The 26,189-nt window shown below is 41.0% G+C and overlaps 2 protein-coding genes across 2 annotated transcripts in view; one reads left to right on the top strand and one right to left on the bottom strand.

The window, feature by feature from the left end:
* The window catches only part of LOC149319379 (steryl-sulfatase-like), a 140,139-nt gene extending 118,593 nt beyond the window's left edge, over positions 1 to 21,546 (bottom strand). Inside the window, exon 1 of the mRNA XM_089511570.1 lies at positions 21,404 to 21,546. The gene's annotated coding sequence lies outside the window, so the exon portion shown is untranslated. The remainder of the gene's footprint in view (positions 1 to 21,403) is intronic.
* Positions 21,346 to 26,189, top strand: part of LOC149319378 (pseudouridine-5'-phosphatase-like) — an 81,051-nt gene continuing 76,207 nt past the window's right edge. Inside the window, exon 1 of the mRNA XM_089511571.1 lies at positions 21,346 to 21,434. Coding sequence (XP_089367697.1) covers positions 21,359 to 21,434 — 76 coding nt within the window. The 5' untranslated portion in view covers positions 21,346 to 21,358. The remainder of the gene's footprint in view (positions 21,435 to 26,189) is intronic.

The raw sequence follows: 26,189 nt of genomic DNA, 5'->3' as shown, positions 1-26,189 counted from the left end.
CACTCAGCCACTCCCCCTTCTCCTCCTCAGCTCCATGGCTGGTCATCAGAGGAAGCAGGGCTCTGGACCAGGGGCCTTCAAGCAGCGAGCATCCTCCACAGCATCCCTATACAGTATATTTTGCCACTGGCTCTCGCTGGTGGCTGGTGATTGCCACGTCCTCCTTTTCCTCCGCCACTTGCTTCTTCTCTTTTTCCTCCTCACTGCAGCCTTGCCATCCACAGATGCTTGAATCTGAGGATGTCAAGTCCGTGGATACTGAGGGTGGACTTTACAGTGATCTGTTTTTATCTATTTTATCTATTTTATGCACTGCCAGACTCCACCCTCTGGGAGAAAAGGGGGGAAATAAGTAATCAGAGCTGCCAACTACCTTCTGAAACTGGTTGCTGTGTGAATGCACACACAGCACCCAGCTTTGGGAAGGCATTGGCCATTGTGATCACTGCTCCATCCCCCTCCTGAAGCACAGGGCTGTTGTGTACACATTCACACAACAGCTTCATGTTTGGGAAGCAGGGGGGAGTGATTATAGTTACCAACCAGCACCCGAAGCTGGATGTTGTGTGAATGTACACAGCAGCCCACTTAGGAAAGTGTTGGATGCCACCATTGCTGCAAGGTGGAGGAAAGGAGAGGCGGAATCATGCCCAATCACACCACATGACTTCCTGGGAAATGGGACTGCACCGAAAAGGACCTATCTCATGAAGACAGTTATGGAATATCAGCATGATTAAGAGCCTATTGACAGGTTTGGCCTTTCAATTAAAAGTTGCATAACAGTGGAATGCAACTGAATGCAAGGTAGCATCAGGATGGACACAACACCATGTGATAAGTATCAGCCAAAGATACTTTTATTCTGTTAAAATTCCACTTTTCTAGTCTCATGTTCTAAGAAGGAAAAATGTGATGCTAGGAGCCAGGGGTCAATTTTGAGATAATTTGCTGGACCAAAACACAGAGAAGCAGCACAAGCCAGAGTTGTTAAAGTGGCTGGGAACATATGAACCTCCTTCTACTGAAGGACTGGGGACAACTGTTTTGTGCCTGACTATGAAATAATGCCAGAGATTCTGTAGTTGTTTATGGATTATTTTGGTCATAATTCTTTTTCTTTCTTTCTTTCTTTCTTTGGTCTTTTACTTTGTCCTGTCTTTTTAAAATACTTAGTTTAATACATTGTATAATTTAACTAATAAGAAATTTAGGGAAATGTTGAGATATACATCACAAATAACTGCATCAATAGCACTATATGCGACAAACTGATTGGGAAACTATTACTTATTTGATAGAGCTATTTCATAATCTATTAAACCACACAGAAAATGGCATGTTAATCCAAAAATGAAGGACTTCATCCAAGAAAGACAAATCATTTGAACATCATTTGCTTTACTTTATGAGTTTAATCTACCCAGCTTTGAAAGGCATTCAATTTGCAGTTATCAGTAAGTCTAAAAAACCAAAGATTATTGCAAACCAGCTACATTAAAAGGGAAATAGCCTCTTTAGTTTTCTTGTGGCTTATAGCCAAGCAATTAAAAAATCTTATACAGCCCCAATATATTACAGAAAAGCATGACTAGCTGAAAATATCTTGCTTCATGAGGAAAAGTAACAGATGTCAGGGATGATGGGAGTTGTAGCTCTTCACCTCTGGCTCTAACTCACCACCTTGTAATGCAGCAGAGCTGACCAGCTTTGGTCAGTGATTAATGCTTTTCTTCAAAGCTGCAGAGTTTCAGAGAATAGGCTGAAGACCCTGACAAACTCTCCAAGCCTTCTCACTCTTCTTCCACAGAAGTCTTCACACTTCTCCAGGATCCTGCTGGCTCTTGTATCTTCACTCAAGACACCAGACAACTCAGTAGTCTTATATAAAAGATCTACTTTATTCTACTATATACAAATACTAATGCCCTCACAAATCACAATCTCTACAATCTCCAATACTCCACAATATCTCCAAACTACTCCAACTACCCAACAAAAAACATTGGCAAACATTGCAATTATTATAGCCATTGCTAATCACCACCCACTAGTCAGTTTCCACCCAGTGGGTGTGTACACTCATTTTGATTGGTTCATATAGTTCAACCCACACTTAAGACCAACCCAAGTATTTCATCATTTTACCTTGTACACTTAATGAATCTCAGGTGTTTCCAATTGTACATTCTATAATTCTGTCCTTGACTTTCAAGACTTCTAAATTACATCAGCTTTTTCACCTGTGTAGCTTCTTAATTGCTCTTGCTTAGTCATTGTGACTTTCACATACATATTTTATTTCTATTACTGTATGTCCCATGTTGCATTTTCCTTAACAACAGATACATAGCCTCATCATGTCAAAAGTCAGCAAACTTTTAGAAAAATGACAGTTGGCAATACAAAAAAATCAATCATTGGCGGGATACAAACCGCCGCTTTGCGGCGCTTCCCCGCCGCCGCCGTTTGCTCCGCGCGGGAGCTGCAGCAGTCAAACCGCGCGGCTCCCGCGTGGAGCAAAAAAGAAGCTCCATTTCGGAGCTTCTTCTTGCGGCGCCTCTATGACGTCGCGAGGCGCCTGGCGCGGACTCGCGACGTCATAGGCGCCGCGACACGTCTGGACGCTATGCGTCCAGTACGTAAAGATGGCGGTGCCCATGTAGAAGGGGCGCCGCCATCTTGTACGTATAGGATACGTACTAGGGTTAGGGGGGTGCGGAAGCACCGCCCCTTCCTAACCCTAGTACGTATCCTATACGTACTATATGGCGGTTTGTATCCCGCCATTGAGCCATAGAATTTGAAAGGACCACAAAGACCACTGAGTCCAACCACCTGCCATGAAGCAATACACAACGAAAACACTCCAAAAGACAGCCAAAAATCGCCAAATCCAGTCTCCAATGCAGTTGAACAGCTCTTACAGTCATTCCTATTTAGGTGGAATTTCATATATTTTTGGTAGTTTGCAATCATGTTTTAGTCTCTGGAACAGCTGAAAACAAGCTCATTCCATCTTCTACATAACATCCCTTAAGGTATGTAAATATGGCTATTTCATTACTTATATACTCATGTATAAGTCGAAGGCAAATTTTGAGGGCAAAATTATGGATTTTGATATGACATGTGGATAAGTTGAGGATCAAACTCAGGGGCATGTAACAAAGGGGAAAAACACCATTTTGCTCCCTCCTTCTTCCTCTCTGGACTTCTCCCAAGGGTCACAGTCTGGGCATTCAAAATATGGACACAAACCTCCATTTTCCCTTCCTTCCCCACAACTTTCCCCAAAGGTGATGGCTTGCAAAAAGGGGGACATAGACCTCCAATTTCCCTCCCTTCCCCACAACCTTCCCCAAGGCTGATGGTTTGGAAAAAGGGGGACACAGCCCTCCGAATCTCCTCCCTTCCCCACAACTTCCTCCAAGGCTGATGGCTTGCAAAAAGGGGGACAGACCTCCGATTTTCCTCCCTTCCCCACAACTTTCTCCAAGGCTGATGGCTTGCAAAAGGGGGACACGGACCTCCAATTTCCCTCCTCTCTCTCCTCCCTCCCTTCTCCACAGCTTTCCCAAGGCTCACAGAGAAGTATTATTGTATTGACCCAAATATATATATATATATATATATATATATATATATATATATGATTTTGGAGCCCATTTTTGAGCTTAATTTTTTTGACTTATAGACGAATATATACAGAATGTCTCAGTTGTCTCATCTCCAAGCTAAACATAGCTAGTAGCTCCCTAAGGCATTCCTCATAAGGCTTGGTTTCCAGACCTTTTACCATCTTTGGTGTCCTCTTTTAACATAATTCTCTCTAAAATTAATATGAACTGTCCAGATCCCTTATGTTAAACACATCGGAAAGACTCTATCTTTTCATGCTGTAGAATGTTTGAGAGAAATACATTAATTCTTTTCTCTAATACATGCAGAATAAAGTGCATAAATATGTGTAAATAGGCAAATCATCAACAAAATAAAAATGAAAACATAGTAGGATTATGAAAAAAACCCAAAGAATTAATGTATTATTGCTTTTAATATACTGAATAATTCTAGAATTGAAAGCATGAAGAGAGAAAAAGCCCACACAAGTATTAAATAGCCAAAAATAAATAAACCCTAATAAAACAAAACCTCACCAAAATGATTTTAACTATATATTTAAAAACATCTTTATGGTGTTGTCCTGGCATTAGGTGAAAAGTTGGCCATGGTTCCTAGGATTTATCTGTCTCGTACTGAACAATTCAAGATCAAAATGTTGCCATTTAAAATTAATTTATGTCCACTGCATTGGTATAACAATCCTCTGTGCATTTAGCCGAGATTTTGGTATATTCACAGGTTTTATATGGTTTCTTTTTCATTCCGGAAGTATTTTGAGATATATCTCCAACTCTACTGGATTTGGCAAATATGCAGAGATAAAACATCCAGACAAATATCCAGCAAGACAAGGATAAATAAAATGCGTACAAGTTTGAACACAGCTAACTTGTTGATGCTGCTGGCTTTATTCAACTAATTTACATAAAACTAAGGTTAAACAATATCACATAATGTAGTCTCATTCTACAAAAACACCTACAGGATCAATTATGTTGTGTTTATGCCAGGAAATTTGATTAGATCACACAGACACTTAGCCGGAAATTGAGAGTGCAATTTTGATTCAAGTTTTTACTAAAGACAATGCAAGAGTGCCAAATCTGAAAACTTTCCTTTTGACTGTAATGAAAGTAGTTGTGAATATACTGTAAAAGTATAATATTAACCGTTCATAACTCTGAAATCCTGTTTGTGTTTACCTACATTTGTTGTCACTCCTTAGCCATTAATCTGTTTTATTACCTCCATTATTGGGGAATTCTTTATGTACTGGCTAACCTTTTATTAACTTCTACAGGATTTTTGTGATATATAGTAATGAAAGAACTCCCACAAACTGTACCAGATAAAGTAACTAGCTGGCAAATGCCTATTTTCTTCTCTTAGCACAGTCACACTACACATTTGACTATGATACTTAACATATTTGCTCAAGGAAGCTGTTTTGAAACATTTAGCTTGCTCAAATAACACTTTCAAAAAGGTTATTACAACTAATACTTCCCACTTTGTGGGGAAACAACCTTGAAGTTAAAAAAAACCACATTACTTGAATGTAATTTTTTTCTTCAGCATGCAATGGTTTAAACGTGGGGAAAGAAATCAGTGCCTGACAGCAGAGAAATGCTATTCTTAGAAATCCCACTGCTTTGCCCATAGATCTCTAGTGTTATCAGACTCAGAGCTCTGAAAGGCTTTTATGCCTTTTGTAAGAGATACTGCATAACAGGCTCAATATTCTTGTACAGTATTAGTGCCTTCTCTCATTACTATATTTGGGTTTAAAACAGTGAACTTGGTCATGCCTAACACTGGATAATGTTGCACAATTTGAACATCTCTTTTATTTAATCTGAGAAAACATACCCTCCAACCTTTCACAAGTGAAAACCTGTACACACACATGGTCAAGCAACATAACAGTGTGGTCAAGATGGCAAATGTTATTGATAAGGAAGAACACACAAGCTAGGAGAGGTTGCAGCAGTTTGCTTTTTCCTGAACCTACTGGGAAGGACCTGATTTGGTCGCCTTTTCCCTCCCCCCACTGCTAAATTTAGTTAGAAAAAACTACTTTTGCACTTTGAACCCAGTTTGCAGTAACTGAAGTAACTTGGCAAAGGGGGAAAGACGGAGAAAAACTGGGAAATTCTGGAAGCAGCTGAAATATGGGATGATAAAGGATTACTCAGGACTCTCCCTGTCAAATCAGGGAAGTTGGAGGGTATGGGCGAAAGGATGATTGATCAGATTTAATATAGATAGATGGATGGATAGATGATAGATAGATAGATAGATAGATAGATAGATAGATAGATATAAATGTTCAATGGGACATTGCAGAACTTGCAAAGTAGTATTTCCAGGCTCTGGAGAATTGAGGTTATATATAAGCCTTTGCCATATAAAACACAGTTTTCCAAAATGTTTCTATTTTCTTATTAGAAGCATGTTACTTAAAATGGAAACAAAATAATTCTTCTTATGTTTGTGTTCATTTTTTTAAAAACTGACACACTAACTTTCTGTGTCAGATATCCAAGACAGCTAATGATCTAGACCTTGTAAATGAGTACTTGGAAGGAAGCCCAGTTCACTGTACACGGCCTATTGTCAAGTAACTAGGTACTGGACTGCAGCACAAGAGATGAAGCCATTCAGCAGTATTGGTACCTTTCAGAAACAAATTTTACAGTTAGCATGACCGTGTACTCTTCTGTTGTACAACACCCACCATTCAAGACCTGACATAGGCGCAGTACAGACTGCCAAAAAGCGGCGTACCAGTGCCAGTATTAGGGTTAGGAAGCGTGCACCATGTACATGCTCCCTAACCCTAAAATGTGCCGGTGGCAGCATAATTGCAGTGCCCTGTGTACACAGGCACTGCCATTATGACGTCACGGCCGCGATGCGTCCAAATGGTATGGCACGGGAGTGATGTCTTTTCACCACCCCAGGCCACTTAGGGCGGCCTGGGCACAGCACGCAAAGGAGCTCTGAAACGGAGTTCCTTCTGTGGGTGTGCCTCGTTTCCACAGCCACCAAACAGCTGCGGGAACAACGCCAGGGAGAAAGGGGCCAAGTGGCCCCTTTCTCCCCTAGCTCTGGCTCCCAGGGTGTCCAGGGGCATGAAGCCCCAAGGACACCCCTTTTCCAGGCCACGGGGAAGTGGCATTTTGCTGCTTCTCTGTGGTCTAGAGAAGCGTCGGACTGGGGCTTCTGAGCTGCTGGTATGGCTGCCCTGGCCCCAATCCTCCGGGGAAAGGGGCGCGGTCTGTACTGCGCCATACTGAACCTGCTGGGCAGCACTCCTTGGTTTGTGCAATAGGACTTCCACAAGCATGAACAGGATGCCATCTATGCATAACTTCTGAGTATGTTCAAATGTTTGTGTACTGGCATGTACACCAGTGCAGAGCCACAGCAGGATTCCATCTAGGATTTAGAAAATTCATTTCAAGCAACAAAAAGACTAACTTTTCTTTAATTAACATTTGTTTCCAAGCTAAATATCCCCAACTGCAAAACAAACAAACAAACAAAAAACACCTCCAAAGTATGGGAAGTGTACACTTTTGTACATTTCAGTGTGAATACTCAGCCATCTTGGGAGGGAGATTTCAATGTAATATATCACATTGCCCTCTTGGGAGTGGAGATGTATGTCTAAATAGATCATGTCTTTGTGGTAGAGAAGAAACTGAAACAGGGAGGCATTTTTTTTCTTTTCTGTAACTTTTACCTTCATAATAAACTCATTATTTAACCACTGGACACTTCACACCCAGGAAGATTACTTGAATTTTCTTTTCAAACTGATACAAAGCATTGTTATTAAGAATCAAGTTTATTTCTCAAAGAGTTCATTACAGAGTCCAAGTGGCTTCTTAGAGTGTATGCTACAGCTGGATTAGATGAGAAAGATAAACAGAGCAGTGTGGTATCAGCATACAAATGACACTTCAAAATCCTTTCTCAGAAGTTTCATGTATATGTGATCCTGGAAACAAGATGGAACATCATGGTGTTTCATTTATCCCCTACCAAAGGTAGAGAAGCCTCCCAGAAGATTATCTGGTATTTTTTCTAACAGATGGGAATCAAATTCCTGAATTATTTTTTGGAACGTGTTCCATGCTGTTGATGTATAGCAAACAGAATATTAAATAGTCCTCTCTACAGGCACTGGCTTTTTCTGTTGAGAGAAATCTCCACCACAGTTAAGTAGTATGGGTACATAAGTTAGCAGCCTTTGAGCTTGGATCACACCAGAACTGGGATTTTGTGGAAACCTCAAGTATGAAAAAGATTATAGTCATCTGAACACCAGCAAATAGACAGCAACTAATGATTCATATTTGAAGTGCTCATCCTTAATCCTACATTTTTGCCTCCATGATTCACATACATATGGTGAGTTTTCTTAGAGCTTAACATTAGGATTTGCCAAGGACTGCTGCTTCCCTCCCTAGCTTTCTTTATGAAGGCTCTATGCATTTAACACCATGATGGCAGGCTTACTTTCAGCTAGTATATTCTTGATGATTTTCCTAGGACTTACTGATCCTGAGTTTGTGTCATGCTCTTAAAGTAATCTGACAGGACATATTTATCCAGTGACTTTAATCTGAAAGATTTCAACAGATGTGTATTTTTCCAACACACTCGTAAACTGATGAAAAGAGAATTCATATTTATTAAGATTTTTACCTGAAACACCTTTCAGTTGTTTTATTCTCTTTATTCTCACTGTATTTTATTTATTTTATATCCTACTTTTCTCTTAGAACTGGCAATCAAAGCATCTCACAAGAAGATTACAACAAAACAAAACAAATACATAAAAAATATACCAAAAATGGTACTATCAAAACAGTCATTATATTAAATTACTGTTGAATTAAAAATAAGGTAAAAATACACTGATATAAAGTAGCACATCCACCTGTTAAAAGCCCCTTTCTCAACAGCAATTCAGTGGCCCAGTTAGTACTAGTGACTGAAGGGTGGCCTAAAAATAGTTTGAAGAAATAAATATCTATATGTTTAAAGTCCTTCAGAAAGTACTAAAGCAATGGCAAAACATAACTCACCTTCTGTAGGCTCCGAGCAGAAATGCACGTCTTTAGAACATGCTATAGCAGTGTAGAGAACTAAATGTACCTGTGACACCTGATTTTCTAGAAAGCTTTATCTATGGCAATTTCACTCTACTGCAAACAAGCATTATTACTTGTTTGGTAGGTTGCAAATGAAGTTATTGAGCTCTTCGTAAACTTATGAAAAGCGCAGGATGGAACTTCAAGGAAGCATTGGAAGATATGCAGTAACAGTGAATACATTAAGAAACTTCCATGTGATTCTGTCTGGCTTTATTTATGATATATGCAAGGAGACTTGAGGTGTGGTATTTGCTGATCAGAGCACATTTTGAACCAGTCACAAGCATGTGATCCAGACTGACTAGCACTACATAATGACAAGTCTCTGCTTTGTTCTGGAAAAAAAACACAGCTATCTGAATCCACAATACAAAACATGAAGACAACAATATGTTGTGCCATGGGCATTTGGAGTCATATCCATATTTCTAAACATGGAGCACACAGAAGAAATTAATGCAGGACTGTTTGAGACTATCAGAGAGAACTATAGGGAACCAGAATCAGAAAATCCCTGGTTTAATTCTTGCCTAAGTCATTAACTAAGTAGGCAGCCTCAGGCACACCACTGTCTCTCAGCTTCAGCTGTTCCATCGCAATACATGGCTAATATTTCCTACCTAATGTGAAAAGGATTGTTGTACAGCTATGAAATGCAAGTGAAGCACTTTTAATACTTGAAAGCCTATAATCAAGCTAAGTATTGTAATGAAGCAGCACCTCTAAATGTGAAGCCAGAAGGAAATTATGGCAGGAGAATCAGGTGGCTGCCATTTTCATGCATTAGAGAATACCACTGTTACCTTTTCTCCCTAATTGTTCTTTTCATTTCTGTTCCCCAGGAATGCCTACATTATGTCCGTAACTCAGGAAAGAATAACTTTATTGTTTTTGCCACACACCTATAACATTTTTAAGTTATTTCAAAATTACTGTGGTGAGGCATCATTACTTTTTACATTAACTACAGTTTTTCTCCTTTGTCTACGTCTTATCCTCCTCAAAAAGGTATAGTATGGGGTGGATTAAGCCTTTCAGAATCTGTCAAACCAGATTATTTCTGCAGTGTGATGGGGAAAAGTCAGGCACACTGATTCAGCAAGGGTCAGCAATATATGAGGTTGTATCTATGCCATGTAACACCGCATGTGCTGCTGAGGATTCACAAGCGTGTGTCATTCCTATCATGAACTATAGGAAATAATGCCTCTCAAACCACCTTCAGCTTTCTTAAAGCTGAAGATTTTCTGAAAACTCACCAGGTAAGAGCTACCCCCAGACACCAAGATATGCTTTTGTTTGTGTGTGACTTCAAGTAATTTCTGATCTGTGGTAACTCTAAGGTAAGCCAGCATGGTGCAGTGGTTTGAGTGTTGCATTTTGACTCTGGAGACCAGGATCTGATTGCCAGCTCGGCCATGAAACCCACTGGGTGACATGCTCTCCACCACAGGCAATGACAAGCCTCTTCTGAACAACTCTTGCCAAGAAAACACCCTGGTAGATTCGCCTAAGGGTTGCCATAAGTGAGAAATGACTTGAAAGCACAGAACAATAACAATGTGAACCTATAATGGGATTTTCTTGGCAGAATGTCTTCAGAAGCAAAATATTTTTTGCCTTTCTCTGAGGCTGAGACAGTGTGAATTGCCCAAGTTCACCCAGTAGGTTTCCATGGCTGTGTGGGGATTTGAACCCTGATCTCCTAGTGCTCTAGTCCAACACTTAAACTGGTGGCTCTCTACATGCTCCAGCCACATCTCCAATTGACAGGAAATTGGTGTCAGTCTGAATGGGGCCTACCTATATACAAAGGGCCCTCTTTCCATAGGGTGGCACTCTCTAGTCTAGCTGCTTGAGTGTCACTGTTCTAGTTTCTGTGCAGGGCTTGCAAGATAAGAAAAGATTATCATAACACAGGAAGTTGGCCTCAGGGTGGTACTTCCTGCTTAATGAGAACATACATCAATATTAATGCTGAATATTTTGGAATTTAATGTGTCTTCAGAAAATTACATTAACCCAATTTGTTTCTGCTCCAGACAAGGACATAGTTATTAGGCTAAAGTGTTTTGTTGAAAACTGTTATGGTAGACTGTGGAAGAAAGCTGTCAAACTTTGTTGTTAACACAACACTAATTTGTTACAGCTTCTGGTAAGGATTGGTTTAAATAGCATGTCTAACATTTATGAAATAATTGTACAAGAAATTATTCTGTAACAGCTCTGTAAGTGTGTTTTAGATAACTGAATCATGCTATTGATGATGAATTCATTAATCACATTTGATGCTCCAACAAACTCTTTTATATTTCATATTAAGTGCTTGGTTAACTGTGATCACTTTTAACAAGGAGTAATAGTAAATTAATAATGTTAATTACCATGGTAGTTGGCCATAAAAAAATAGCAGCATCAGAAGAAACTGACACTTACAATCACAATTTTTAATATAGCAAACATCAACTTTGTGTTCTAACCTTAGACATTCATTCTTATTAAGATGCTATAGATGTTGTTCTAGTGAGAGAATAATAGCACTAGATCTGTCCTAATTCTCTGTCTCAATCATATCTGATTGGGTAGGCCATAACCAAATACCTGAAAAGAACCAACTATTCCTAGGGGCTACCTGGTAATGGGTATGGAAATGTGTGAGACAGACAGACAGAGACAAGAATGTCCTCTTTCCCAAGTTAACTGTGCATGTTCAAGCAGCAATAATGCAAGGAAAGTTTCAGTACACAACCAGTGAAATTCTCTTCTCTTCTAGCTGGTAGCAATCGTGTCTTTGATCTACATGAATAGAGCTGTCCACAAGACTGGCCTTGGGAGTATTTGGGATACCAAGAGTTACTCCTTGTTTACCTTCAAGTGGAAGCAATCAACAGTCATATATCTTTGGACCCTTGAAAGCAACAAGTGGAAGTGCTACTGACCAGGATGCCCATCTGCCAGGTTTCCATTTCTCCCACATCTTAATCTCAGGCCTGTACCATCATTTGCGAAGTGCATACATTTTGTCAAAAATGCACTGAATAGAATTATCAACTATCTATATGCTTTTCAAATTCAAATGTTGTTAACTGCTGTCAAGTTGACGTATGGCAGCCCCATGAATGAGAGATCTCCAAGTCACCCTATCTTCAACAGCCCTGCTCAGGTCTTGTAGACTCAGAACCATAGCTTCCTTGATTCAGTCTATCCATCTGTAAAGCAATCTTCTTCTTTTCCTACTGCCTTCTATCTTGTTGTTTGCCTTCAAGTCATTTCTGACTTATGGAAACCCTAAAGTTAACCTATCATGTGGTTTTCCAGCAGTGAGTGTCAGGGTATGCCAGTTGTGACTGGATGAAAGTCTAGTAAAGTGGCAGGTGAAGTCCATGATGCCCTGGTAATCAGTCATGAAATCAGCCAATTAGGCCAGGTGGTTATGATAGCCACTTAGCAGAGTATAACTGCTTTGGGAATGTGCTTGGTCTTTTGAGAGTGTATTGCTCTCCATGCTGGCCAAGAACCTGTTGTTTTCCTTGTCTCTGGGAAGTAAGTTTTCTCTCCTTGCTAGGGAGTTGTAGTACTGTTGGCAAGCAAGAAGTTATGCCATGTTGATTTATTTTTTGCATTGTATATATTTATATCTAGCTACATTGCTAGAATTTTTGCTCTGTATTTTTTTTTTTTGCCTTACACTCTGCTGAGTAAAGCTCTATTTTTGTTGACTCCACTGCTCTGCTGTGATGTTTTGCAATACACCCTAACAGTGGTTATGGACCCAGAGCGCCACTGGAGGACATCTGGACACTGAAGAGCTTGAAGAGGCTGGTAAGGAGCAAAGGAGCTTGCTGAACACTCGATATCTGTTTGTTAAGAGTGTAGAAGATCAGCAGCCATGGTCAGTACAATGATCGGTGGTCTACCACTTGAGAGGCTCACTGAACATAATTTCTTGACTTGGTCAGTAAAAATGCTGTGTTTTCTTGTCAAAGAAGGCTTATGGGATGCTGTTGTAAATCCCCCAGTGCAGCCTGGCAGAGGACAAAGGATTGCAGCACAGAAGGCTCTCTCCTGGATTGTTTTGAGGGTAGAAGAGAGCCAACTGATTTACATAAGAGTCTACAAAAGAATGTTGGGAGGCTCTCCATGGCATTCACATCTGTACCTCTGCTATTTCCAAGATGGCCTTGACAAGGAAGCTTTACAGCAACGCCTGGAACCAGATGGTGATGTTTCCTGGCATTTGCAGTACATGCAGAAGTTATTTCTTGAGTTATTGGAAAGAGGCACATTTTTGGAAGAAAGTGCAAAGATGTTCATTAGAATATACTTTATTACGGTCGAAGACCAGCATGAAAGAGAAAGAAAGAAAGAAACAAAAACAACAACATTAAAACAGTAAGGTTAAAAATAATGCATTAATAATAATACATTAGTTTTTTGTGGGTTTTTCGGGCTATGTGGCCATGTTCTAGCAGTTTCTTTCTGACGTTTTGCCAGCATCTGTGGCTGGCATCTTCAGAGAATGCTTTGCCTGGAAAAATTGGGTGTATATATACTGTGTGAGTCTGGGAATGCAGGAATGATTTGCATGTGTATTGTTCTGTGTTGCTGGCTGGCCTCAGCATGGGAGGCTAATGCAAATGAGGATTAATGTCTGTTAATTGGTGATCATTATCTGCTGGGAAAGCCCCTGACTCTGAATGGTTTCCCATTTGCATTTGCTGAATCCTTATTTTGCTATTCCTCAGGACTGGTAGCCAAATTTTGTTCACTTTAAGGGTTTCTTCTTTCCGGTTGAAACTGTCCAGGTGTTTGTGGATTTCAATGGCTTCCCTGTGCATCCTGACATGGTAGTGATTGGTATGGTCCAGAACTTCGGTGTAATACATTACCATTACATTAAAAAGCAATGCAGTAAAATCATGCATACTTAGGGTTGGTTACACAACTGGGTGCTTAAATAGCAGGAGGATAAAATCTGCAAACTGAGAAGATAAAACAGATTAAGTCAACAGTAAAATGAATTAAAATAAGAATAAGGAACAACTTCTGTTGATAGGATTAAGGTAACTCAGGCATAATGTGCTCTGCTAACTTAGAATTATTTTTGTTTTTTCTGCCAGTAATTGCAGATGCACAAAATTGTGCCACTTCACAAGTTATTTGTGAGTAACAGTCTGACAAAAGATATTTTAAATAAAAAGTTTCAGATCTCCCCGGTTTATTTAAAAGGATTGGGGTGATCAGGTCTTTACGGGCTTCACTGTAAAAAGGACAATGAAATAGTACATGATTGACCGTTCCAATATTTCCTGTGTTACAAGGGCATATTCTCTCAAGCACAGGAATGTATTACCTTCAGCCCTTGAGTTGGGCTGAAGGTAATACATTTAGTCTAGCTAACGAAAAGGCTTTCCTGTGTTTGGGTATTGTTAGGTTCGTCAAGTAATTTGCCATAACAGATGAACTGGCACAGTCCCAATAGTTGAAATATCTTGCGGACAGACTACGATGATTTTGGAGATTTAGATATTTATGCGTTGAAGTATAGCTGTTTTAGCTTTTGACTGTCCCATGGCTTGAAGGGTATCTGGCGGGAGACCCATATTTTGTAATTTTGTGGTCAATGTCTTTTTCCATTTTGACTGGAAGGTGTCAGTCAGAGTTAATGGTGCAAGACCCAGAGGCAAAAATGTCAATTTTAACCAAAGATTTACTGTCAATATCAGAATTTGTGCCTTCCTAGAAATTTGTCCGGTCTCTAGATGGTGTTCATTATTTTGAGTTCTCTTGATGAATCCTGGGACATGTTTGCTCAAAGTTTGGAAATTCTTCCAGAGAAAGACTTAACACTGCATTATCTTACTGGTCGTCTGCTAGAGGAAGAAGCCAAAAGAAAGGAACGCCGAACAGAGCGGGCAGTTTCCAAGCAGGAATTCTTCAGCTCAGCTTCAAAAGGCTAATGAGGCGAACAGCGGAGAGAGTGTGTTTGCTATGAGGAAATGCTACAAGTGTGGGTCTACACAGCCTCTTCAGAGTTTCTGTCCGACTTCGCAGAGACATGGTGTTCCAGTTAGGAAGAAGAAGCAGGAGGACAAACAGAAGCAATGAACTAAGTCACAGCTTGTTTCAGCTGTATATTGTTTGAACCAGGAAAAAGTTGAAAAGTTGGCTCCAGGACTCTGGGTGTGCGTACGGTTGCCATAAGTCAGGACCTCCAAACCAGGACAAATGTAGGGCCACATTTTCAAATGTAGGACACGTTTTATAAAAAATGGAGGACACATGAAAAATTTGGAAATTTTTTTAAAAAATGTTAATATAAATGCATGTTTCTTCGGCTGCTCAAAATGGAGGACATTTTGACATCATTCCTAGACAGATGGCAGAAATGTACTTCTCTTTCTGGCCAAATACCCCCCCACCCAATTCTACATGTCCCACTTCCAAGCAGGCATAGGATTTGAAAGACCACAGGCACCCCCTTTTGCCACTGCAAACTACAAGTCCCACTCCTAAGCAGGCATAGGATTTGAAAGATCACAGGCTCCCCCTTTTGCCACTGCAAACTACAAGTCCCACTCCCAAGCAGGCATAGGATTTGAAAGATCACAGGCTCCCCCTTTTGCCACTGCAAACTACAAGTCCCACTCCCAAGCAGGCATAGGATTTGAAAGACCACAGGCACCCCCTTTTGCCACTGCAAACTACAAGTCCCACTCCCAAGCAGGCATAGTATTTGAAAGACCACAGGCTCCCCCTTTTGCCACTACAAACTATATTTCCCACTCCCAAGCCTTTTTAGCAATTCCCCCCTTCCTCCTTTTCCTTGCCTCCTCTAACCCCCCCCCAAACCCCTCACCCCCTCTTTTTCCCCTGGTATGTCTCAATTTAGGGGGGGTTTATAGATCAGATCCCTTGCAAAGTCTTTTTTCTTTTGTAATGGGGGCAATGCCTTGAGAAGCCCTGGACCCCTGAGAAGAAGAGGAGGGGGGTTAGAGAGAGGGGGGTAAATAAGAGGACTAGAGGCAGGGTTGCCATAAGTCAGAAAGGAGTTGGGCACACAACAACAACAATAACAACAGCAACAGCAGAAGAGGAAGGGGGAGGAGGAGAAAAAAGGGAAAGGAGAAAGACGAAAAGGAGGAGAAAGAAGAAGAATAGGAACAAAGAGAAAAAGAAGATGAGGAGAGGGAAGAAAGGAAGAAAAAGGAGAGGAGGAAGAGGAGGGGAAGAAAAAAGGAATAAGAAGAAGAGAAGGAGTGGAAAGAGAAAGAGAAAGAGGGGAAGAACTAAAAGCAGCTTGCCTGAGTGCAAAGCCCTCCCTGCTTGGAGTTGGAGCATGCCCAAATAAGGAAGCAGAGGGCTGGCTCCTTGAGAGGACTGGCCAATAGGGGCAGGGCAGAGCAGCAGACCCTGCCCCCTGCTAGCTCCAGCCGCTGCTGCTGCTCCAGCCCTGCTGCTCAGCACTGTATGAAAGGGAGGCAGCAGCCCTGGGAGCCCTGAGTCGGGCAGCCACCCGGGAATGGGGGGAGGGCGGGGCGGGACCGGGCACGCCCCCAGGAGGCGGGAAAGTCCCACCCACTGCCGTGAAATGGCAAGCCTAGGTGTGCGTGTCACATGTCTAACCATAAGAGCTACTTTAAGGCTCTAGAACGAACAAGTATTTTTATTTAAAAAACCCAAACCAGACAAAAATATCATACTTAGCTGCTAGAGATGTACAGTGAGCCAACGTCATATGCGGGCTCATTATAGGCAGCTATTAGTTTATGCTGCAGCCGCCTGGAAAATGGGAGAATGTGCAATGTGCGTGCATGGTTGCACGGCGAGCACGAGCCCCATAATATCCAATGGGGCTCGCAAATGGTGCGCACGGCCACGGGGTGAGCACGAGTCCCATTGGATATAATGGGGCTGGAGCATATGCACATTTTGCTTTATGTGTGTGTGTGTGGGGGGGGGGGGGGCACTGTATATGTGATCAACAGAAAGCTATGCGTTTTCAGCCAGTCAGGTTATACCTGGTAATTCAGGAATTGCAGGCCTGAGAATTATTGAGATTTGTTTACTGACATACTGTATTTTTAAATTTGCCTTCATACATCCTTGATGCTCCAAATTCACATACTTCTTTGATGCTCCAAAAATAGCTGTGTACTAATATGATTCAAACCATTAAATCTATAATTTATACAATAAAATTTCCAAAACGTTATCCTAATAACATTTTGATATGTTACAGTAACATAATATTCATATAAAATAACATTTAGATATCTAGAATGCCCTTCCATAAGAGGCTAGACTGCCCCCCTTCCTGCTGTCCTTTTGTAGGCAAGCAAAAACAGTTTTATTAAGGCAGCCTTTTAATATATATTCATGGGATGGCTTTTATATGGGATGCTTGTTATATGGAGTGTGTACCATAGTTTTTTAGTCTATATAATTTAGTACTGATTTTATTTGATATTTTAATTGTTTTTAAAACTTGTATTGTAAAGTCTTTAAAATGTTATTATTATTATCATTCTTTATTTATATAGCGCTGTAGATCTGCACAGCGCTGTACATAAAGCAATAAGTATATAAGAGAAAGCCTGCCTATGGCGTACAGTCTAAGAGATAATAGGATAATGTTTTTATTTGTTAGTCACCTTGGGTCCCTTTCTGGAAGAAAAACAGTATAAAAATGAAATAATAAAACAAAGAAAAGCAACAGATATGGTGAAGAAAATTACATTGCTCTGCACTGCAGCCATTTTTCTTAAGCTAAACTGTCCGGGGCACACTTTTTCAGGCTCTTTATATAATGCTATTGGGTAGGATTGGCAAATCAGTAATAAAATCACTGTTGGGAATGCAGGTGGGGCAATTTGGTTCTGAAAGTGCAAGCAGTACTCTTTCTTTCTGAAAAACTACAGTGGTTTCAAAGGGTGCTTTGTTATTTTTAAAGGTTATACAGTGGGCCTGTGGTATCCACTGGAGTTTGGTTCCAGAATGTGGCTCTCAAAATCTGTAGATGCTCAAGAAAAATTAAAACACAATGGCATAGTAAAATGGTGTCCCTGATGTAAAATGGCAAAATCAAGGTTTCCTTTTTGGGATTTATATTTTTTGGAATACTTTCAATCCATGGATAAAAAAAATCCATTGATATGGACGGCCAATTGTAACTGGACAAGCCCTTATAGTTGTCAGCCTGTGAATATGTACATGCTGTTCAAAGGAATTACACTACATCACTCCTATACTCATTTTGCCAAAACTTGTTTAATGCAGCATGCTCTGCAGTGAGCTGCTATTGAGAAATGTTTAGAAACTGTACCCAGAATAAAGATATGTGACTCTAATGTTGAAGCAATTCCATGGGCAGCTAGTTCTCTACAGGAGGTGAGTTATGTTTTTCCATTACTTTAATCTCTAACTTTGTGGGACTCTAAAAATATAGATATTTGATAACTTGAACGAATTAGGCCCTCAAAGAGAAATGCACAGAAACCACAATTGTGGTTATACTAATATTTTGTCTGTTTATCACTTTACAATTTTTGGAATGTACATTATGGTGAAATCTTATTGCATTACACACTAGAGCTAGCATCCTCTTGGTTAGTCTCAACTAGAATAGATCCATTCAATCAACTGTTTAATGGTAAGTCAAGAGGTAGTTCAATCTCATTGATTTGCTGGGTTTACTGTTTTCAGGACAACAGAATTTAGGCCAATGACAAAATAATACCACATTTGATTCAGTTAAGCATTTGGACACTCTGGATGGCTTTATGTTACAGTTGTCACCATTTCCCCAACCTGCTATTGTCTATCGTTGTTTCAATTAATTTATTGAATTGTCATCTGAATTACTCATATTTCCCTCCAAGCACTGATTTTAGTGCTTATTTTAAGTAAAAAGTGGATTAATTAACACACACACACACACACACACCCCAGCTGTTTTGTGTACACTGCAGTAAGTAGGATTTACTTCAAAGTAAAAATGCACACGATCAATCTTTCTGTTAACTAAACCCAATGCTGGTCTCCAAGTAGAGAAGGCCCACTGAAATCAATATGTTTTAAATAACTTGAAACTAACAAGTTATATCCATTTCAATGTGTCTGTTCTAACTGGGATTGATACTGCAGTTTGTGCTTGGCTAATTTTAGTATACATTCAAGAGAGGGAATTAAATAAAATGTGTAAGACGTTATTCTTCTAATGCTTCACAATAAAAAAAAAATCTAAATCTAAATGAATAGTCAGATGTTCAGTGGGACCTGCCAGTTCAGACTAACTACAAGATGGCATTTCTGTAGCCCATGTCCATCTCTCTCACTGAACACACAACAGGTAGAGGGCTATGCCTCATTAGCCGTCGCCTCATTAGGTGTCACTCCATTCCTCTGCCTACATAGAATGCTTCTGCAACTGCTATTCAAACAGGTCATGCTTCATTATATCCCATGGAAGAGTTTGCTCTATTTGTAACACATTATCTAGTGGTATTTATTGTCGCAATGAAAGCTAAATTATGGTGTTGCTTGGCCATAAGGGAATTGAAATGTATCTGCTTTGAGGTTAATCTCCAGGCCTGGGATTCATTTGCTGGGCAGGTGGCTTTGCCTGCGAGAGACACCTCTTGCAGTATAGCTGCCCTCCGTGAAAAGAAAGCAACCAGTACTTAACACTGTGAAGTCCTTTTAATTTAATTATCTAATGCCTTCTGGGGGAAAGCCCCACACAGCCAAACCCGTCAACCTCGTCTAGTGGAAACCAATTTAATCTCACTTATTTATTATTTTTTCCCTAAGAAGTCACTGCTTGAAGCGATGGCTGGCCACAGTTTGCCAAAAAATATGTTTTGTACAGGTAGCATTCTTTCAGAAAAGGATAGACATATTTAAAAACATTTATCCTTCCAAAGAAGGGAAGCACAAAGAATTTGTTGTTGTTAATTGCTATCAAGGTGGTTTCAATTTATGGCAACCTTATGAATAAGAAAGAGGCCTCTAAGACACCTAGTCATCAAAGTCAGGGCTGTAATTTCCCTGATTGAGGCTGCATCTGCATTGCAGAAATAACCCAGTTTGACACCGCTTCAGCTGCTAAACTGGATTATTTCTGCCGTGAGGATGCAGCCCATGTCTATCGCATGCAATGTGCTTTTCATCTTTTCGTACTGCCTCCCACTTTACCAACCATTAGTGTATTTTCTAATAAGTGATGGGCAGGCCATAATATGGCCAAAGTGCGACAGCCTCTGTTTGACTTCCATACAGCATCCCTCCTCCAGCACATGCCAAATTAGTCCATTCTCTTCCAGTAAGCTTTCTTCACTGTCCAGCTTTTGCAACCATATGCAGAAATTAGGAATACATTGGTATGGACAATCCTGACTTTGGTATTCAGTGATATATCTGTATACTTGCAGATCTGAGCAAGTTCCTTCATACTTGGCCTTCCAAGTCTTAGTCTAGTACAAGCATTAATTCACAAAGGCAAACCTTGATCTTGCCATTTTACATAAGGGACCCCATTTTACTATGACACTGTATTTAATGGGACTTGAGCATCCACACATTTTGGTATCCACAGGAGGAAGCTAAGTAAGCCTGAAATGACAACAGCCCAGCCTTACTTGTGAGCAGAGGTCAGGCCACAGAGAAAGGAGTAAGACTGCTCCCCACAAGCCTCCTCTTCAGCCCAGCCTTTACTCAGGAGAAGCAGGGATGCTCCCACAAGCTTTTGGAGCTCCACTGGCTTCTTGATTAAGCAAAAGATGTTAGAAAATCATGTGGAGAGATCGTGCAGCGCCTTTGAGACTAACTGAAAGAAAGAAGTGGGTAGCATGAGCTTTTGGAAACTCAAGTCTCAGAATGCAGACTTTAGTCTACAAAAGGTCATGCTGCCAACGTCTGTCTTTCTGTTAGCCTCAAAGGAGCCACAAGATCTCTCTACGTACTGATTCTGCAGGCTAACAGGGCTATATCTTTTTAAAAAGTCATGTGCATGTGCGTTCCTTCAAGTTGTTTCCAACTTATGGTGGCTCCCTAAGAGGCAGTGTGGGACAGTGGTTTGAATGTTGGGCTCTGACTCTGGAGACCAGGGTTTGAGTCCCACTTCAGCCATGGTAGTCACACTCTCTCAGCCTCCTCAGGGGAAGGCAAGGGCAAACCTGTCTCAAGGCAAACACTATCATGGGGCTTTCGTGGCCAGATCTGTTCAGGGGAAGTTTGCCAGTGCCTTCCCCTGAGGCTGGGAGATTGTGTGGTTTGCCCAGTGCCACCCAGTGGGCTTAGCTGAGTCCTAATCCAACTCTCAAACCACTGGCTCTCCCTACTGTTATTACACTCCTTTTAAATCCTGGCTGCGCAGTAGACCCAATCCTCCTCCTCCCTCTGTCAAGTAAAAAAAAATCCACAGCGCATGCGCAAGGACGGAGGACGCTCTAAAATTAAAGGCTTAAAGTCTGAACCACTTCGAACGGGAAAGGTGGGAGAGAGGTAGTGCGCATGCGCGGCGCTTGGTGGCTCTCTGCTGCTGCTGCTGCTGCTGCTGCGCAATGGCCGCCTCCTCCTCTCCAGCGTCGCTGCTACCCGTCACTCACCTCATCTTCGACATGGATGGCCTGCTCCTGGGTGGGTAGCGCGAGCGCGCGCACGCAAGCACCCTCCCTTCCTTTGTCCTCTTGTCAGCTGCGCGCCAGACGGTGGCGCGAGCCCTTCTTTGCAGGGGGCGCGTGCGCGTGCCGCTGCTCTCGCTGCTGCTGCTGCTGCTGCTGGTGGTGGGTGCATTCGTAGCAGGAGAAGAGGGCAGGGGTGGTCCACGGTTGCCTCTTCTCCTTCCTATTTGCCAGCCCCCGAAGCCCAGGCGCCACGTGCCTCCCAAAAGCAAACACACACAGGACACGTCTTTACTTCCTCTTTTGAGGGAAGGGGGGGGTAGAATAATACATCTCTCTCTCTCTCTCTCTCTGTGTATGTGTGTGTGTGTATATATATATATATATATATATGTTGTTCTTGTTGCATCCTCATTGCAGAAATAATGCACTTTGACCCCTGGTTCATATTCTGGGATTTGTAGTTATTATTATTATCATTATCATTATTTGTTTTCCTGTGTTCTTCCAGGAAATTTGACACAGTATATAGTTTAGTTATATATATATATATATATATATATATATAAGCCACTGTGGTGTGATTTATGCTACAACTTCTTTCTTTTAGGGTCACACACACACACACTGCAGGAATGAACCAGTTTGAGACTGCTTAACTGCCTTGGCTCAATGCAAGGGGATTCTGGGGATTGTAGTTTTGTGAGGCATTTAGCCTTTCTCTGTCAGAGAGCTCTGGTTCCACAATAAACTACAGTTCCCAGGATTCCCTAGCACTGAGCCAGGGCAGTTAAAGCAGTCTCAAACTGGGTTATTTCTGCAGTGTTTTTGGGACCTCGGTCTCAAAGGTGCTGCAAGATCCCTTTGAATACTGATACTCTTTGAAGCACCATTGATTTCAGTGGGTCTTCTCTAAAACTCGATGAAAGCCAACATGGTGACGGGGTGGTTTCAGCATTGGACCGTGACACTGGAGACCAGGGTTCGAATCTCCTCTGGGCCACGAAACCCACTGAGTGACCTTGGGCAAGTCATACTCTCTCAGCCTCAGAGGAAGGCAAACTCCATCTGAACACTCCTTGCCAAGAAAACCCCATGATAAGTTTGCCTTAGGGTCACCACAAGTTGGAAATATGTTGAAGACACACAACACACACACACACAAGCCCAATCCACAAATCCCAGGATTCCATAGCAAGAGCCATGGCAGTTAAAATGGTGACAAATGGCATTATTTGTGTAGGGTAGACAGAACATAGATTTCTTTTTTCCCTCGCCCCCCCCCCCCCCCAGGATTGATTTTTTTTTTTGCCTGTTTCAAAGTATACTTATGGAGACCATGGATCCCCTTCCCTATGTACACATATGGCATGTTCTATACATGTTACACAAGGTTGCAATAGGAGGCTTGAAGAGGGCTGTGCTGTGCTGTGCCATTAAAGGATGATGAATTATAGTTGCAGTAATTGCCATTTATAGGCCCGGTACAGACCACCCAAAAACGATGATCTGCAGGCACCCACTTTAACTCCGGAGGGACGCCACAGCCGCTAGACCACACGACGTCCCTCTGGAGTTAAAAGAACCCAGTTTTTCCGGGTTCTTTTACTGGTGCCCAGGTTACGTTGCAAGTGTGCCAATTGCACACTCGTGACATAACGGACGCGCCGTGACATGCGGACGCTATGCATCCATTATGTCCAAATGGCAGCAGTCGTGCGGATGGGACACTGCCATCAGGCTGCTGCCATTACATACTAGGGTTTTGAACCATGCGGTTGCTGCGCAGTCTGGAACCCTAGTATCACTGCCACCACGCCCCCTTCAGCCCGTCTGTCTCGGGCCATAGACTCAGGCAACTAGTCAGAACATGGAAAAGTTGCTTTTTGGATAATGACCTTCAGAAGTCCCTAGCCATCATGACCAGTTGTGGAGATGGTAACTCATAAAAGTAACTTTCCAGAGAGCTGCTATAACCTGTAGGTCAGAGAATTGTGGGTACCTCCACTTGTTGCTGGATTGTAGCTCTCAGCAGCCTTAGCCAGCATCAGCAATTTTGTCTAATGCTGGCAGTTGTATGCAATGGGATCTTGAAGCACCGTTGAGACCATCTGCGCAAGAGAAGTTGTACCATAAGCTTTCATAGACTTGGTCTACTTCCACCAGTGGACTCCATGCATCTGAGGGAATAGACCAGGTCTATGAAAACTTAGGCTACAAGTTAGTCTCAAAAGATTCCTTTGCATATTGATTTTTCCAGTCTAACATAGCTATGAATTGTAACCTAGTTACAGTTCAACAGCATGCTCTGGAGGGCTACATATTTCCTGCCCCTGTGTTAGATAGACTACTTGGAGTTCAATTGAATTGAACAGGTCAAATACAGTAATACATCTAAAACTGTGATGTTTACTCAACTCAGTACAGCTGATCTCTGTATAGGATCCACCAGGTAGGATGCTTGGTAGCCAGATCTTATCCCTGCTTGTCGTGAAGGCAACAAGAAGCTGGGTGAGTGGGTAGGTCTCTGCAAGATCGACAGAGAAGGAAAACCCCACAAAGTTGTGGGATGCAGTTGTGTGTTTGTGAAAGACTATGGCAAAGAATTACTGTTTTTAGTTAGAGTCCCAAAGTTATATGCATAGGATTAGAACCTGTGTTTAATAAAACGAGTCACAAATAAATTGTAGTTGGCCAGACATGTAAAAGATTGATGGAGTAAAAGGCTGAAATATATGAGCAGATAGGTAAACTATTTCATTTGAGGGATTTTGAAAGTGGCTGGGGAGAGGCTTGTTATATGGAATTTAGTTATTCCACTAAATTACATCAGGAGGTTCTCACAGACAGGTAAAGGAGGAATCCAGAGGCTCACTTTGAAACAAATTATGGCGTACTCTTGGGATCCTGTTCATGATTTAAGTTGTTTGAAAAGCAGAGTTGTTGACAGCGAAAGAGAATTTAATACCATGCCCATCTTGCAGAACATGAGAGGACAAATCATGTAATACAAACTATTATGCCACAGAGAAAAAAAAGTAGATGATCAGCATCTTTGCAGTCAAGATTCTCCCTTTATAAATGTGGGGTTTTTTTGTAACTGTGAAAACAGAAGTTATTATAATGAGTATCGTTATGATAAAGTCTACCATGAAAGAGATTGTCAACAAGCTGCCAGACATTTGATTGTACAGTCTTAAACAAGAAACAGTTTGATGCCTGTTAGTTACTCATCATAGTAAGACTACTTGCTTGAAACATTTGGAGCTAGAATTAAATTTGCTTTAGCATCACAATGACTAAAGGGGAATAGTTGTGACATTGGTTGCTGGTTTTCTAAGACCTGTGTATCCTTGCTCCCTCTGTGAACACAAGTAATTTTTTATTGCGTTTTGGGTTTTTGAAAAATATTGCTTGTAGATATACAGGAAAAAATCTTCTAGTAAGTTGTGTCTTCCCAATATATATATTTGTCAGTTTGTTATCAAAATAATAAGAGTCACTTCTTGTGTTTACTGTGTCTGTAGGATTCTTACAGATTGCATCAGAAGGCTACCAAAATTATTTTTCAGATGTCACTTGAAATACTTTGAAATTATGTGTGTGAAAGTGTTGTGTCACTTCCTGATAATATTTTGAACTAATAGGTGCATTTGCAATTGATATGCCTTATTTCAGCCTATACACATAAATACGGTGTATGTTTATTTTCTTCTTGGAGTGTTTATGGTGGTATATGCACTTAGTTTCAAAATTGCCCACCAAAACTACTTTAGTGAAGTCCACATGGTCTGCATTGTTATCACACAACTTCTCATCAATAATACACACACACACACACACACTGCATCTGGTGTGCCTAAAAACTGCTTTACTGGCCAAGTTTCACAGTCCACTAGAGTTTGATAAACCTTCTCTATTTAACACCTGGGAGTGCGAAAACAGGGATTTTCCATTTTTGGCAGGCAAGCTGTAGTATTAGCTAGTGGGCTATATTCAATTTGGCATGTCACAAATTATGGCGGCATTTAGTATAATGTGAATCTGATAATGTAGAAGATACTTTGTTTCCTAGTTATTTTATATAGCTGTTTTGCTTACAGCTTTTTGTAATTGTTGTATTTTTAATGTGCTGTTGAGAGTTCTGCATTAAAGCAATGATTATATTCGTGTTTCCATTCCAGAATGGAGCTACAGCTTTACTCCTTCCATAAATAGATTTTTTTTTCTATTTATAGGGTGCTATTATATGCTGCAAAGAAACACGTTTCTGCAGCAGTGTTGCCTTCGACAACAATCTAAAGGGTTTTTAGGCTGTCATTTACTTTTCAGTGCTTTGGCATTTTTAAAATGCTTCTGCCACTTCTTATGCATTCAAATATGAATTTGTTTTTCATTTCAACAATGTTGTATGTTTGCAAAATGCCTGTTTTTCTGATATAAATCTGAATAAATATCTCTTACAGGGCGCCTATGCATGTTACTCAAAAACAAACTACACATTATCTAGATGTTATAGTTATTAACTCCTATCAAGTCAAGTCACCCTGTCGTCAGTAGTCCTGATCAGGTCTTGCAGACTCGGGGTTGTGGCTTCCTTGATTGAGTCTATCCATCTGGAAGGAGGCCTTCCTCTCTTTCTACTGCCTTCTACCTTACAAAGCATTCCTGTCTTTTTCAGCGAGTCATGTCTTCTCATGGTATGGCCAAAGCACAACAGTCTCACTTTCATCATCTTGGCTTCTAGGGAGAGTTCAGCCTTTATTTGTTG

This window comes from Sceloporus occidentalis, unplaced genomic scaffold (assembly GCF_023333645.1).
Source record: "Sceloporus occidentalis isolate IW3139 unplaced genomic scaffold, rSceOcc1.0.p SCAF_2, whole genome shotgun sequence".
Taxonomy (NCBI): domain Eukaryota; kingdom Metazoa; phylum Chordata; class Lepidosauria; order Squamata; family Phrynosomatidae; genus Sceloporus; species Sceloporus occidentalis.
The sequence above is the reverse complement of the archived record's forward strand: the minus strand, read 5'-3'. Positions and strand labels throughout refer to the sequence as shown.